The sequence below is a fragment of the Phragmites australis genome, chromosome 13 (assembly GCF_958298935.1).
Source record: "Phragmites australis chromosome 13, lpPhrAust1.1, whole genome shotgun sequence".
NCBI classification, from domain to species: Eukaryota; Viridiplantae; Streptophyta; class Magnoliopsida; order Poales; family Poaceae; genus Phragmites; species Phragmites australis.
Window position 1 is genome coordinate 21,968,782 of NC_084933.1, and position 13,070 is coordinate 21,981,851.

Consider the following 13,070-nt stretch of genomic DNA (forward strand, 5'->3'; position numbering starts at 1 on the left):
GTAGCTCCAAGATTATCACACCAGAGTTGAGGTGCCTTGTGCTGGAATATACCGAGTTCTTTCAGCAGAGATTGGATCCATATCATCTCAGCAGTTACATTGGCAATTGCCTTGTATTCTGACTCAGTGCTTGATCTGGATACAGTTGATTGTTTTCTGGAGCTCCATGACACCAGATTTCTACCTAAGAACACTGCGAAGCCGCTTGTGGAACGTCGATCATCAGGGCACCCTGCCCAGTCGGCGTCTGAGAAACCTGACAGCACTGTCGTTGCTGACTTCTGAATTTTAAGACCGTAGTCAATTGTACCTTTGACAAATCTGATAATTCTTTTAACTGCAGCCCAATGAGCATCAGTAGGAGCTTGTATATACTGACAAACCTTGTTTACTGCAAAGGCTAGATCAGGTCGAGTCATGGTTAGATACTGCAGACCTCCAACTATACTCCTATATCTGAATTGATCATCTCCTGACAGATGTTTCCCTTGATCTCTGAAGAGCTTTTCAGTAGATGCCATTGGTGTAGAGATTGCTTTGCACTTATCCATGTTGGCCTTTTTTAGCAAATCAGCAGCATACTGCTTTTGGGACAACAGTATTCCATCTCCCTCTCTTCTTACTTCAATTCCTAGAAAATAATTAAGGGACCCTAAATCCTTCACAGCAAATTCAGTGGAGAGATTTTGAATCAACTTGTCAGTGGCTACTTCTGATGAACTGGCAATGATAATGTCGTCTACATAAATCAACATGTAGATTGTTGTCTTGCCTTGTTTGAAAACAAACAAGGATGCATCTGCCACTGAAGGACTGAACCCGAGTTGCTGCAGCTTATCTGTCAGGCGTGAATGCCATGCTCTTGGTGCCTGTTTCAGCCCATAAAGTGCCTTCTTCAGATGACAAATGTAATTGGACGGTTTGCTTGAATCAGTATAGCCTGGTGGCTGACTCATGTACACCTCTTCTTCAAGTAACCCGTGGAGAAATGCGTTCTGAATGTCGATCTGCCTCAAATTCCACCCTTGCGACACTGCTAGAGACAAGACGATGCGAATTGTGGATGGTTTCACAACTGGACAGTAAGTGTCGAGGTAGTCCACTCCATATCTCTGCTTGTAGCCTTTTGCAACTAACCTCGCTTTGAACCTGTCAATTGAGCCATCTGCCTTTCTTTTTATTTTGTAGACCCATCGACTGTCAATTAAGTTAATCCCTTTCTTGGGTGGAACTAGCTCCCAGGTGTCATTTCGGAGTAGTGCAGAATACTCTATGTCCATAGCTTCCTTCCACTCTGAGCGAGCAAGGGCCTCCTGAAGACTATTTGGTTCTGAAACAGCTGACGATCCTGTTGTCGGATTGCTATCAGTCTTGACACAGGCAAAAGCACGAGTATTCTCTGAGTACCTGATTGTTCCATCAGTGAACTGCTTGGGCTGCACTATCCTATTACTGAGTCTTGTCCTCATGTGATGTTCCCTGGTGACTTGAGGTGAAAGAGATCGACTGGGCACTTCCTGATTGTCATCTGAACTTGGATCAGCAATATTGTTTTGTACCCCAGCTGGAGTACCTGCAGCATACTGACTAGCACTAGAAGGATCAGTGTTAGTAACAGGACTGATTTGTCCATCACTCACAATGTCATCACCTACTACTGGCTGTGAAGAGGTGATAAGGGACTCTTCTGTGTATTTGGTGGTTTTGGCTAGCACAGGTAGGATAGTAGGATGATGAGAGTTTTGTGTCAGTAGACTCTCCTGTGAAGAATGTTGAGTAAAAGGAAAAATAGACTCATCAAAAACTACATCCCGAGAGATGTAAATTCTCCCTGTTGTGCGATCAAAGCATTTGTATCCCTTGTGAGTGGCACTGTATCCCAAGAAGGTGCATTATTTAGTTCTGAAGTTTAGTTTCTTGTCGTTGTAGGCTCGCAAGTTGGGCCAGCATGCACAACCGAAAACGCGCAGCCTAGAGTAGTCAGGATATGTGTCGAAAAGCTTGTGCAAGGGAGTATCATGCTCAATGGTGCGGCTGGGCATCCTGTTTATTAAATAACAGGCTGTGTTGAATGCCTCATCCCAGAAACGCAATGGCATTTGGGCCTGAGCAAGAAGAGCAAGGCCAGTCTCTACGAGATGCCTATGTTTTCTTTCAGCAAGACCGTTTTGTTGATGTGTGTGAGGGCAGGAGATACGATGATCTATGCCTGAATTTTTGAAGTAGTTGTGTAGCCTATGATATTCCCCTCCCCAGTCAGACTGTACAGATCTGATTTTAGAATTGAGCATGTGTTCAACATGTTTCTGAAACTGAATAAAAATTGACTCAACATCAGACTTACACCTCAGGAAATAGATCCACACATATCGACTGAAATCATCTATGAAGGAAACATAGTACTTTGAATTGTTTACTGAGGGGAGAGCTGGTCCCCACACATCAGTGTGGATCAATTGCAGGGGAGCAGTAGATACATGTTGTGACAAATTGAAAGGAAGCTGGTGTGATTTCCCTAATTGGCAAGCATTACAAACCAAGGAAGGTGAAATCATAGAGTCTACTGCTATATTATTATCTTGCAAGATTCTAAGAGTGACTGGAGATGCAGGATGCCCGAGCCTTTGATGCCATTGTTCTTGGGAGACTTTGGCTGACAGAAGTGCTTGGCTTTTATTTGGCAGAACGTAGAGGCCATTCCTACATTTTCCTTGGAAGAGCAGATTCTTCGTGGCTCGGTCCTTAACGAAGAAGGAGTTTGGATGAAATTCGACAAAGGCATTATTGTCAGTGGCTAGCTTTCTAACAGAAATCAGATGTTTGTTGATTTTGGGTGCAAACAAGATATTGTTCAGATATAAAGGACGAGTGGAGCCAGCAATAGTTGAATGACCAATGTGAGAAATCGACAAACCTGCACTGTTCGCTACTTGCACTTGATCTCCCCCGGTGTAGTGGTCCCTGGTGGTGAGGCGCTCGAGGTCGTTGGTGATGTGGTCCGTGGCGCCGGTGTCGACGTACCAGTTGGCGTCGACCGAGTATCCATTGGTGACCGCCGCTGCCTGCTTGACATTCTCCTCTGGCTGGTACGCCTGATCAAAGCGGTGCCAGCACTGCAGGGCGTCATGGTTGAGCTTGCCGCAGATCTGGCATGGCGAGCTGCTGCTACTAGACTGAGTCCGCTGCTGTGGACGATTTGGGCGTCCGCCTTGACTGCGGCCGCCGCCACGTCCACGGCCACGCCCGCTTCGGCCTAGATTTCCTGCACCTCGACCACCACCAGAGTTCCTGCTTGCATTGTTAACAGAAACTTGCACGACGGTATTGTGGTGTTCTTGCCTCATCTCGTAGCTGAGCATGTGCGCGTATACGTCACTGATGGTGTACGTGTCAGCGCGCGTGGTGATGCTAGTCACCAGTGGATCGTACTCTGGCCCGAGACCGCGCAGCATGTACGCGATGAGTTCTTCGTCTTCGAGCCGCTTGCCGACGGCGGCGAGAGTGTCAGCGAGTCGCTTCACTTTGCGGAAGTAGTCGGCGATGCTTGTCTCCTTCTTCTGGATGGTGGAGAGCTGCATGCGGATCTGCATGATCCGCGCGCGCGAGCTTGACGCGAACATTCTCTCCAGAGTAGTCCACGCCTGGCGCGCCGTGATGACCCCGATCAGCGTGGCGAGGACATCCTCTGTGAGAGAGGAGTTGATGAGGCTGAGAACGAGCTGGTCCTGGTGGTACCAGCTTGTGTAATCGGGATTGACGATGATTCGGCGACCGCCGCTGTCTTCTGATGGGCTGACCATCACGGTCTGGACGGGTGCCGGCAGGGATCCATCCACATACCCGACGAGCCCTTGGCTTCGCAGGTAAGGGAGGATTTGGGCCGACCATAGCAGGTAATTTTCCTGCGTGAGCTTCACGCTGATGACGTGATTGATTGAAGGCGTCGGCATGGCTTGGAGCTGGAAGGAGGTTGTGGTGTGGCTGGTGGAAGAATGTGGGCTGGAGGACATGGTTGAGCGCGGTAATTGTGGATCTGATTAGGCTCTGATACCATGAAAACAGAATGCCAAAACGCAGTGATCCTCTTGGGATCTTGTTCTATTTATAAGGCAAGTACATGGTTTACAATGCTCTGTGATCCGATCATTTAGGATCAGGCCTAGCGCAGGACGTGGTCTCCGAAAGACGAGGTCGCCATGCGAACGTGCGTGTCCAACCAACCTAATCAACAGCCAAGCTAATCCCTAGCCTATCCTAACGTTACACACTGGAATACAACTTTAACAATCACCATCGCCATCGCCGCTCAATCCCTCGTCATCACCCCGTCGCTTCCGCTTCCTCTTTTTCTTCTTTCCCCGATCTTTCTTCGCCTTCCCATCGCCCGCTCCCACGTCCTCCACGACGCCACCGACGATCCCGAAGTCCGCCTCGTCGATCTCCTCCAGCTCCAGGAACCCTGCGCCCAACCACCACTCGTCACGTTATTGACCACACATGGAAATCTAGCCAAATTGGCAGCTCCAAAACTCGGAGTACTAGTATTCGTTACCTCCTTCTTTGCCGCCGGCGAGGACGAGGAACGGGTCCTCAACCATGGTGCCAGCGCCCGAGGAGGCGGCGGCGGCTCCCTTCGGTTGCTTCTTGGCGAGATTCTTCTTGTCCTTTCTCTTGTTCCTTTGGTTGGTTTCTTGCGGCGGAGTGGTAGGGTCCGACGACCGCTGCAGCGGCGCCTCGGCCATCGGAAGCTGAGGGGCGGGTGGAGGCGTGGTGGCGGCAGAAGGGAAAGAAGAGGGGAGAAGAGGCAAGGTTTTGGACTTCGTAGCAATATTTGCCTTTGGTTTTGGACTTGGCCCGCTGTGTTGTTTTTGCGGAGCGGGCCAAGTGGGCTTGTGGATAGGCTCGCCACACTTGCACCCGACCCATTTCGGCTTCAGCCACTCGGGCCGGCCTTCCTCGGCCACGCCTCTCGAGTCCGCATCAATCCAACGGCCACGGAACGCCACACGTCACCGCCCCGCGCTCCCCGCGAATCGACCAAAAAGTGCCCGCCCGCCCGCACGCAGCGGCGCGACGCGGACCCGCCGCGAGGTCGACCGCGCTGCATTCCCGCCGCGACGGCCACCAGCCCACCAGCCAGCTCTCTCACCTCCACCGATATCTGGGACCCACCCTCTAGCGGCCCCACTCGTCATCCAGTGAGTCTCTGGTCCCCACCTCCGTCTCCTCGCGATGACCGGAAAATGTGGGCTTCGAATCGCAAAAGCGAAACGGGGAGCGAAAAGCAGAAACGGAAAAGGAGCAGCCATTTTAAAAACTTGCCCTCCCTCTCCACAGCTGTCTCCATTCGCCTCGCTCCCCGCCGGCGAGCCTTCGCCCCCGAAAACCCTAGCCGCCGCCCTGCCTCCCTCCTCCTCTCCGTCGCCTCCTGGAACTTCCTCGCGCTTAGCGGGAGCCGCGTCGTCCCGTCCCCGATCCGAGCTCTCTCCTCCCTAGGGTTTTGGGGCCATGGAGCAAGAGCCGAAAATCGCTGGGCATTCCTACGCCCTCGAGGTGAGCGGGCGCCGGATCTCTAGCGACGGGGGCAATGCTGCGGGGTGGGGTTTTGGTTGGGTTTTTGACGCCTGACGCGTGGTGGTAGTTTTTGTTTTAGCGCTCTGGTTTGCAAGCAGGTGGGCTCCTACTTCCTGACGGGCTACTACAACGTCCTGGCGAACCAGCCGCACCTGGCGCGCCAGTTCTACACGGACAAGAGCAGCGTGGTGAGGCTGGATTGCGAGACGGGCCAGTTATCGTTTGGTCAGACGGTTGAGGTATAATCCAGGTCTCTAGTAAAAATTTCTGCTGTGTTTTTCCTTCCTGGCGTTGGTAGATTACCATCGGTTTGTGAAATGCCAAGTTGGTCGAGTTTAAGGCGTGTTGATGTTAGTTCTGTTTGATCGAAGTTTGGTGGTGATTATGCGTTGGGAGATCTTGTTTTATGGACCAGGTGATGGTTTGGTTACGTTGAGATTGTTTGCATATGTTCTGGGATCGGGGAAGGAAGCCGTTGTGAAAATCCACGAAGCAGTGTGTTGCTGCACTCTTTTTCTTTGTATTTTTTGTGTGCGAAAGTTACCAACACCAGTTTTTTTTAAGGTTTTGTTATTCCAAATTTAATTTTACTTTATGTTGTATATTTGTATCTATTCATACGCATCTCGTGTACTGTTTATTGGTTTTCATCCATTTCCTGGTCGTTTTTCAGTTCTGTTTGATACAAAAAGATTAGTGTTGAAGGGTAAATAAAGCAGAACATAGCGATTACTATTTTTTATTATGCTGGATGAATCGGTCTCTTCCTTTTAATGATTATGCTTTTTTGAAGAGAACACATCGGATAAATTGTTTATTTTTGACTGAAAGGGCTTGAACCCTTGACCTAACCACCACAATGCTGTGTCCTACCACTAGGCCACAATGTTGTTTCGTCTTGCAAACTCTGATAGGCTATATTTTTACTGTTGGTTATAACCATCTTACTTTTTTTATTGTCACCTACTTCTGCAGGTTATCAATGATATGATGATGTCCATGAATATACACAAGGTTGAGGTTAAAACGGCCAATTGCTTAGAGTCATGGGGTGCAGCCATTATGCTGTTGGTTACTGGCCTAGTGCAATTGAAAGGCTACCCTGCTCGCAAGAGATTTGCTCAGAATATTGTTCTTGCTCCAAAGAAAGATGGATATTTTGTATTTAGTGACATCTTTAAGCTCATTTGCGATGAGTATGATGATCAGTACCATGTTGCTGATTACAGTTGTGCTGATAACATACCCCAGGTGGATGCTCCTTATACCATGGCTGAAACAGGTATCTCTTCCCAACGGTGTTGAAGTTAAGAATGCATCTAGACAACTAGCATTCACTGTTTCATGAACTTGTCCTACCTCTGCTTTGTCCCATCGTGTCCATGTCGGGGCTGGTTCTCTTTTGCAAAAAAAGGTTTTGTTATATTGCTTGATACATTACTTCTAGCTATCAAATTTTGATGCTAGGAGCATACTCTTTTGTTTGATCCGCAGAAAATAGAATCCACATCACAACTCCCAAGGTCACCAGATAATTCTCATGTCTCGTGCCACTAAATTTAGGCCTTCACTGATCCCTTTCTCATTCTTAAGTAATAATTCCATGTAAATTCCTAGTTTCATTTTTTTGCCAGATGGTTAATGCACTCCTTGGTGTTGAGATTGAGGGAAAGTTGGTTTCAAATAATAATCATGCCTATGATTGTAATGATATTTTTTTGTTGCTTAATTTTCCCAGCATCTGATTACTTGGCTGGAAAACTTGAGGCGACGGAGGTTTTAGCCCCTGCTGAAAATAATGAGGTGCAACAGCAAGATCCTTTGGAGTTTAGAGCTGGGATTTATGATGACACTCCTTTGGAAGAGCATATTCCTCCATTCCCAAGTTCAAAAGATGTTAAACAGGATTCACCTCTTGCTCCTCCCCTCCCTCCTTCCCCACCTACCCTTGAAGAAGAGCCTGTGGAAGAAGCACCTAAGACATATGCTTCAGTGGTAAGAAAACGGTTGTTATATTTTGTAAGCTGAATTCCTAGTTTTCTCATTGATTGCAATTGTATCAGTTGCGAAAAAAAGGACACACTGGTCATCAGGCTATTCACTCCGCTCCTCTCAACAAGGCCACGATGGGGACTGCAGAGTCACAACAGGCTGTGGATCAGCAGGTGCAATCTGTTCCAGTGCATGAAAAATCCAACATGGACACCCATCGGGTTGTTAGCGTCCCTGTGGATGAAGGTTTCTTTCTTTTGTACACTGTTTTTACTCTAGCTTCTGATGATTTTGTTGGGGCCTGTGTTGAAATTGTTTTGTTATTACTTCTATTTATAGGTAATGAAATAAGATAAAAATTGTTTAGCCGTTTAGCTCTTGAGATGGGCTTTTAATTTTTCTATCTATTGTTTTCACATTTTTCCACTTTGGGATTTGAGCTCTAGTTCATTTCTAAAGCCTGTATGGATAGAGGAGATTTAAATCCAAATTCTTAAGACTTAATAAAAAAAGATTCGCCAGAGCAACCGCCCTCACCAAGACCCCTTATAATAGTTTTAATTCGAAATGCTGATTGTTAGTAAGCCCTTTCTATCGGCTTTCGTATCAGTTAAATAAAAGTAAATTCTTTAAGTGTTGAGCTCTTGTTAGAATGCACAAACCACTGCTTACTTGTTGTTATGACTGTTTTCTTTCTCAATATTATAGAGCTGCTGCATCTTTGTCAATCTTGGGAGTTGATCTAGCTCTACTTTATTGCTTGTTTGAAGAGTTATTGCCCTGCAACTCATCATCTACTCAAACATGCTTGTAGGAATGTATTTTGGACTTGCTTTTGTCTATGTACTACTGATTAACCAATCTGGGAAATGCAAGTCTATCTATGCTGTATTTTTTCTTTCTTGAAGCATTCTGGCAGTATTGTTGTCCTGTGTCATGGCTTATTTGCTTATTGAAAGCTTTGATGCTTTGTTAGACTCAGGGAGCTACATTACTAATAATACCTGTCTAGGACCTTCTGTTTCACGCGATAGATTTTCTGACTTGTAGTCAATTGAAGGTTCTTTATTTCTTGTATATGTTTTACTGGACTAAATGGTTTACTTTTGAATTTTGGGCAGTTCTGTCTTTTCCTGTAGCCTTGACTGTTGATGGTTTTTCTTTTCTTTGAGAAGAGTTTTTGTCAGTTTACGTTGGGAATCTACCGCCGTCTACTTCAGTCTTTGATCTTGAGAAGGTCTTTCAGGCTTTTGGAAGAATTAAACCTGACGGAGTTGCTATTCGGAGTCGCAAGGTTTCTTGCCTTTATCTGGTGCATTTTTGTTCTTTTTTGTTTATTGCTGGCTTCCTAATTTCATCTACTGATATGCAGGAGGCTGGAGTTTTCTTCGGTTTTGTTGAGTTTGAAGACATGTCTGGTATCCAGAATGCTTTAAATGTAAGTTTCCCGTAGCATCGCAGACTTTTACAATCTGCATTATATCACAACCTATGCAGCTAGCCAGCTATACCTGGATGTAAAGAGATGGGTGAAATGAACATTGAACCACTTGCCAAAACAGTTTTTGCTTACTGTCCTGAACGCAAGGGGGAAACACCAGCTGTCTTTCAAAGTGTAATCTTATACCCCATAGTTTTTTGGAACCCTAACGTAAATAAGAGATATATAATGATAATTTGATAAGTGTCTAAAACTCTAATGATTCTTTATGTAGTCAAACCTCAGTGTCAAGGTCTTTGATTTACCACAGCATACCAGACACTTTTACTAATATACAGTGTTTTGTGAAATCAGATATTTGATACTTCCATTATTTCAATCAGGTTTACACCCATAGTTAGATGTTCATAGGAAAAAAAATTAGTGGTTTGTGATGGTCTTTATATCATGTCACACAGTATACCTGAATGCTCTCTTGTCTGATCAATCTTTTGTGCATCAGGCATCTCCAATAGAGTTGAATGGCCGTTTAGTACATGTTGAGGAGAGGAGGCCTAACTGTGGATTCCCTCGTGGCGGAAGTAAGTATCTACTTAGGATGTCTCCTCTACCATATAAATATTTCTTCAACCATGTTTGTCCCAGCAGTTTGCAGAGAACCTTTTGTATCGATAGTTTTAGGCAGAGGCATGGAGAAAGCATGGTTATTTATATCAGAATCTGTTCTGGCAATCAGACTGACAAAATTGTGCTTGAAATAGTGAATGAGGTTCTTGAAGTGCTGTTATCAAGAGGGGATACACTGACTTATGCAATGTGATAATCAATTCCCCTACAATAGCTGTAACAAGAATTTTGAGTAAACTATGTCTATGTAATTCCTGTCTTAATTCTCTTTTCTTAGGGTTGTTAATTATAGTTTCTTGCTCTGCAGGGCGGGGACGAGGAAGAACCACTGATTTCTCAAGGGACCAAGTTGCTGGGCGATATGATGGGGATTATGCTACACGATCAAAGGGCAATGGGCACCAGAAAAAGGGTGGACGCCAATATGACAGCTACTAGTTTTGCACCTGCTCTGCTGGTGAATGGCCATGAACCATCCGTGTTCTATACCTGGTGGCCGGTGCAGTTCTGGCATTTTTGCTTAGGTGATATTGTGCGGGAGTCTTTTTTGAATGGGCTTCTGTTGCCATTTTGATGGTAGGTTTTGCTCCTCAGCTACTGCAGTGACCTGTTGAAAAGGATCATGTTATCGTCGGATTGGTGTCCATTGAGAACGCATTAGAAGTTTTGCAATGTCAGTGAACAGTTTCAGTGATTCTCCTAGGTTATTTGCATGTGTTAATAATTCAACTTATATTGGCACTGGCTATTTGCTTTTAGCTGCTGCAGGCTGCGGTTAGCTCTAATGATGATAGCACGATTGAAGTTTACATTTGTGGGTATTAGCTAAAAAGCTTCTGGGTTATATATGAACGAGATCCCAATGTCCTTGCCGAAATCCTTTTTCACAGATTCATGGTAACGACGTGCTATGATGTTGTTATACCCACGTGCATTCTTTCTAAAAATCAGGCATATTTTCACCGCCGATAATGTCCTTCGGTTAGCTGCCGTGATTGTTGGCACTGCCGCCAACCATCTGCCGCCTCGTCATGCTGTGCCCATCGAATTCACCATCGCCGACCACGGACCCCCTGCCACCCTTAGCCCATCGACTTCACCGTCTCCCAACTTCTCTCTTGACAAATCTGAATAAGGCTAAGCACATCCTTACGGAGGCAAATTGCTCACGGGCTCAGCGCAATGATAATCCAGAAAACGGTGCAGAACGAAATGGCTGACGGGAGGCCTCGGCGCCTCACATGGCAGGCTCCTTTCAGTCCTCCATACATTCAGAAGTACCAGCTAATTGTACGACGTATGGGTATCTGCCTCGTTAACTCGCCAGATTAGCCAACCATGGAATACGGTCATGATGGTAAGCTAGGTAAAACTTTCAATTCTACTCGCTGTCTGCCCTGCGGATGCAGCAATTGCAGGTACGAATTAGAGGCCTGCGACTTCCCATCACTGCTGTATAATGCCATCCATGTGCCATCCTCCATATATCGTCATCTGAGAAACATGTAGCCCATCTATCATTACAAGGTCAGGCACATCTATCAGTAATTCAGTATCTAGAACATCTTCGTCAGAGTTTACATGATGGCTAGCTTCTCGCCCTCCAACTGCTACCTTATTTATTCGTCGACTCATTCAGAGGTTTGGCAGGCTACATTACATCGCTAGCACTCCTGGAATTCACTGTCCCGGCAGGATCAGACGGCCGTCGAAGCTAGCTGTCTCTCACTTGCCTTGCTTGCCTTCTCCGCGAACATCGTCGCTCTGTTCCTACAAGAAGCTGGTACACGCTGAGGAGATGTCTGCCGGAGCCAGGGCATGGCGACGATCACCACCGTTAGGATTCGAAGCGAGTGGCATGGCCGATGGAATAGGGGAAGAGGCGGGGGAGGAGGGACACAGCGGCGATGAAGAGCTGGAGAAGGGAGAGCGCGGCTGTAGGATGTCAGGCGGGGGGTGGGGGTGAAGGGAGAGCCAGGGGAGGAGCCAGAGTTCTTTCGCGTGGGCGTGGCGGCCGTCGCCTTTGCCGTCCGCAGACGGGAAAGGGAGAAGCGCGGACGCGGAGGGACAATTTTTGCAAAACAGTGTACTGTTTTAGGGGGTTTCATGCAAAAAATTGGATCGCGACGAACCAATTTAAGGGGTTTTCTGCAAATCAACTATTAACCGTGATGTAATTTAGGGAGTTTTGTGTAAAACCTTGGATCGTGGTTACTAATTGCGATGCAAACGAGGAGCTAATTTTTATTTTTTAAAAAAAACAGGGCTTTTTTTATTGCCCCGCCTTCTGTAGAAGTTAGGTAAAACCAAATGTTTTTACACCGGAACAAAAGTGAAAACCGAAAACATCCAGACAACTCTCCAGATCAAGCGAACCTATCAAACAGAGAGGGAAAACGAAAAAACAAAGACAAACTCTACCACATCTAATCCCTGAACTCCTATACTAAGCAATATGAACTTGCCTCCTGTACGTTTCATCCCCCGCTGCATATCAAGCGGTGTGCATTAGCTCTGTTCCTCACCTAACCGAGAAATATAGTGACTTAGAGCTGGTATGCATCGAGTAAGTTTCTAGATTTCCTTTACGAAACTTAGAGATCACATGTTTTTAATGGCTTTACTCTTCTTAGGATTTTATCTCAATATCAGGACTAGATACTGAGAGTTTGCTTGAAGCCATTTCGAATACACACTTATTAGGATTAAACATCTTACGATTTATCCTGAGATTGTCAAAGATCTCTCGTAGATCATTGAGTAGACTTTATTTTTCTTTACTCTTTACGACCATATCATTAACACAAGCCTTTAGGTTTGTACCGATTTGTGGTTAGAAAGTATTGGCATTCTATGAACCGTCGATCTAACAAATTTATTGAAAGATTGTACAATATTTTGAGTAGACGAATCACAAGAAAATACACATGGGCTTATATACAGGTTTATGCCTCTAAGATGATAATAACTCTACGTCATATTTATCTTGTATTGATTAAGTATGTTATAAGGGGTTTTGGCTATTCTAGATGGATCTGAAATTAGTCGGCAACTTAATTGCTCGATTTCTCTGAAATTAGTCGGCAACTTAATTGCTCGATTTCTGTTGGTTTGTATCAGTTTCTCTGGGCTTGTCATGACTTGTTCTCAGTAGAGCCTCTTGACTCCGTATATATATGTGGGTATGTCATCTGGATTCATTCTTCCTGTTCTTGGAGATAAACCTTTCCGGGTTACGAGATGCCTTGTGTATTAACGGGTAGTTTCCTTTCATCTAGAAATCTCTTTCCAAAGATAAAGATATGTCATGAGAATTGAGAAAAACTCTGGGTGCCCGGATATAGTAACTATCTATTATTCATCGTCAAGCCTCCCATCAATACGTGAAATGAGGCTTCGATGGATCAAGTATATGACCAGTAAAGATGAGCTTTTT

At 45.7% G+C, this 13,070-nt stretch overlaps 1 protein-coding gene and 1 non-coding gene across 2 annotated transcripts; one reads left to right on the top strand and one right to left on the bottom strand.

The window, feature by feature from the left end:
- Window positions 1-3,343: 3,343 nt before the first annotated feature.
- LOC133889881 (small nucleolar RNA Z247) lies at window positions 3,344-3,482 on the bottom strand. Its single transcript, XR_009903961.1, has one exon. It is a non-coding gene; the product is annotated as a small nucleolar RNA Z247 (small nucleolar RNA).
- Window positions 3,483-5,240: 1,758 nt separating this feature from the next.
- On the top strand, window positions 5,241-10,326 carry LOC133889800 (nuclear transport factor 2-like). Its single transcript, XM_062330276.1, has 9 exons — window positions 5,241-5,553; window positions 5,673-5,813; window positions 6,550-6,856; window positions 7,313-7,569; window positions 7,638-7,812; window positions 8,742-8,860; window positions 8,939-9,004; window positions 9,510-9,588; window positions 9,942-10,326. Exons 1-9 carry the CDS (start codon window positions 5,509-5,511, stop codon window positions 10,070-10,072), a joined length of 1,320 nt encoding a protein of 439 aa, XP_062186260.1. The 5' UTR covers window positions 5,241-5,508; the 3' UTR covers window positions 10,073-10,326.
- The last annotated feature ends 2,744 nt before the right edge of the window (window positions 10,327-13,070 follow it).

What these genes read in the sequence shown, in the direction of transcription:
- LOC133889800 (XM_062330276.1), top strand. Translation starts at nt 5,509, where the DNA reads ATGGAGCAAGAGCCGAAAATCGCTGGGCATTCCTACGCCCTCGAG. An exon ending in CGTTTGGTCAGACGGTTGAG is followed by an intron (nt 5,814 to 6,549) that starts GTATAATCCAGG and finishes CTACTTCTGCAG; the next exon opens with GTTATCAATGATATGATGAT. An exon ending in TTATACCATGGCTGAAACAG is followed by an intron (nt 6,857 to 7,312) that starts GTATCTCTTCCC and finishes TAATTTTCCCAG; the next exon opens with CATCTGATTACTTGGCTGGA.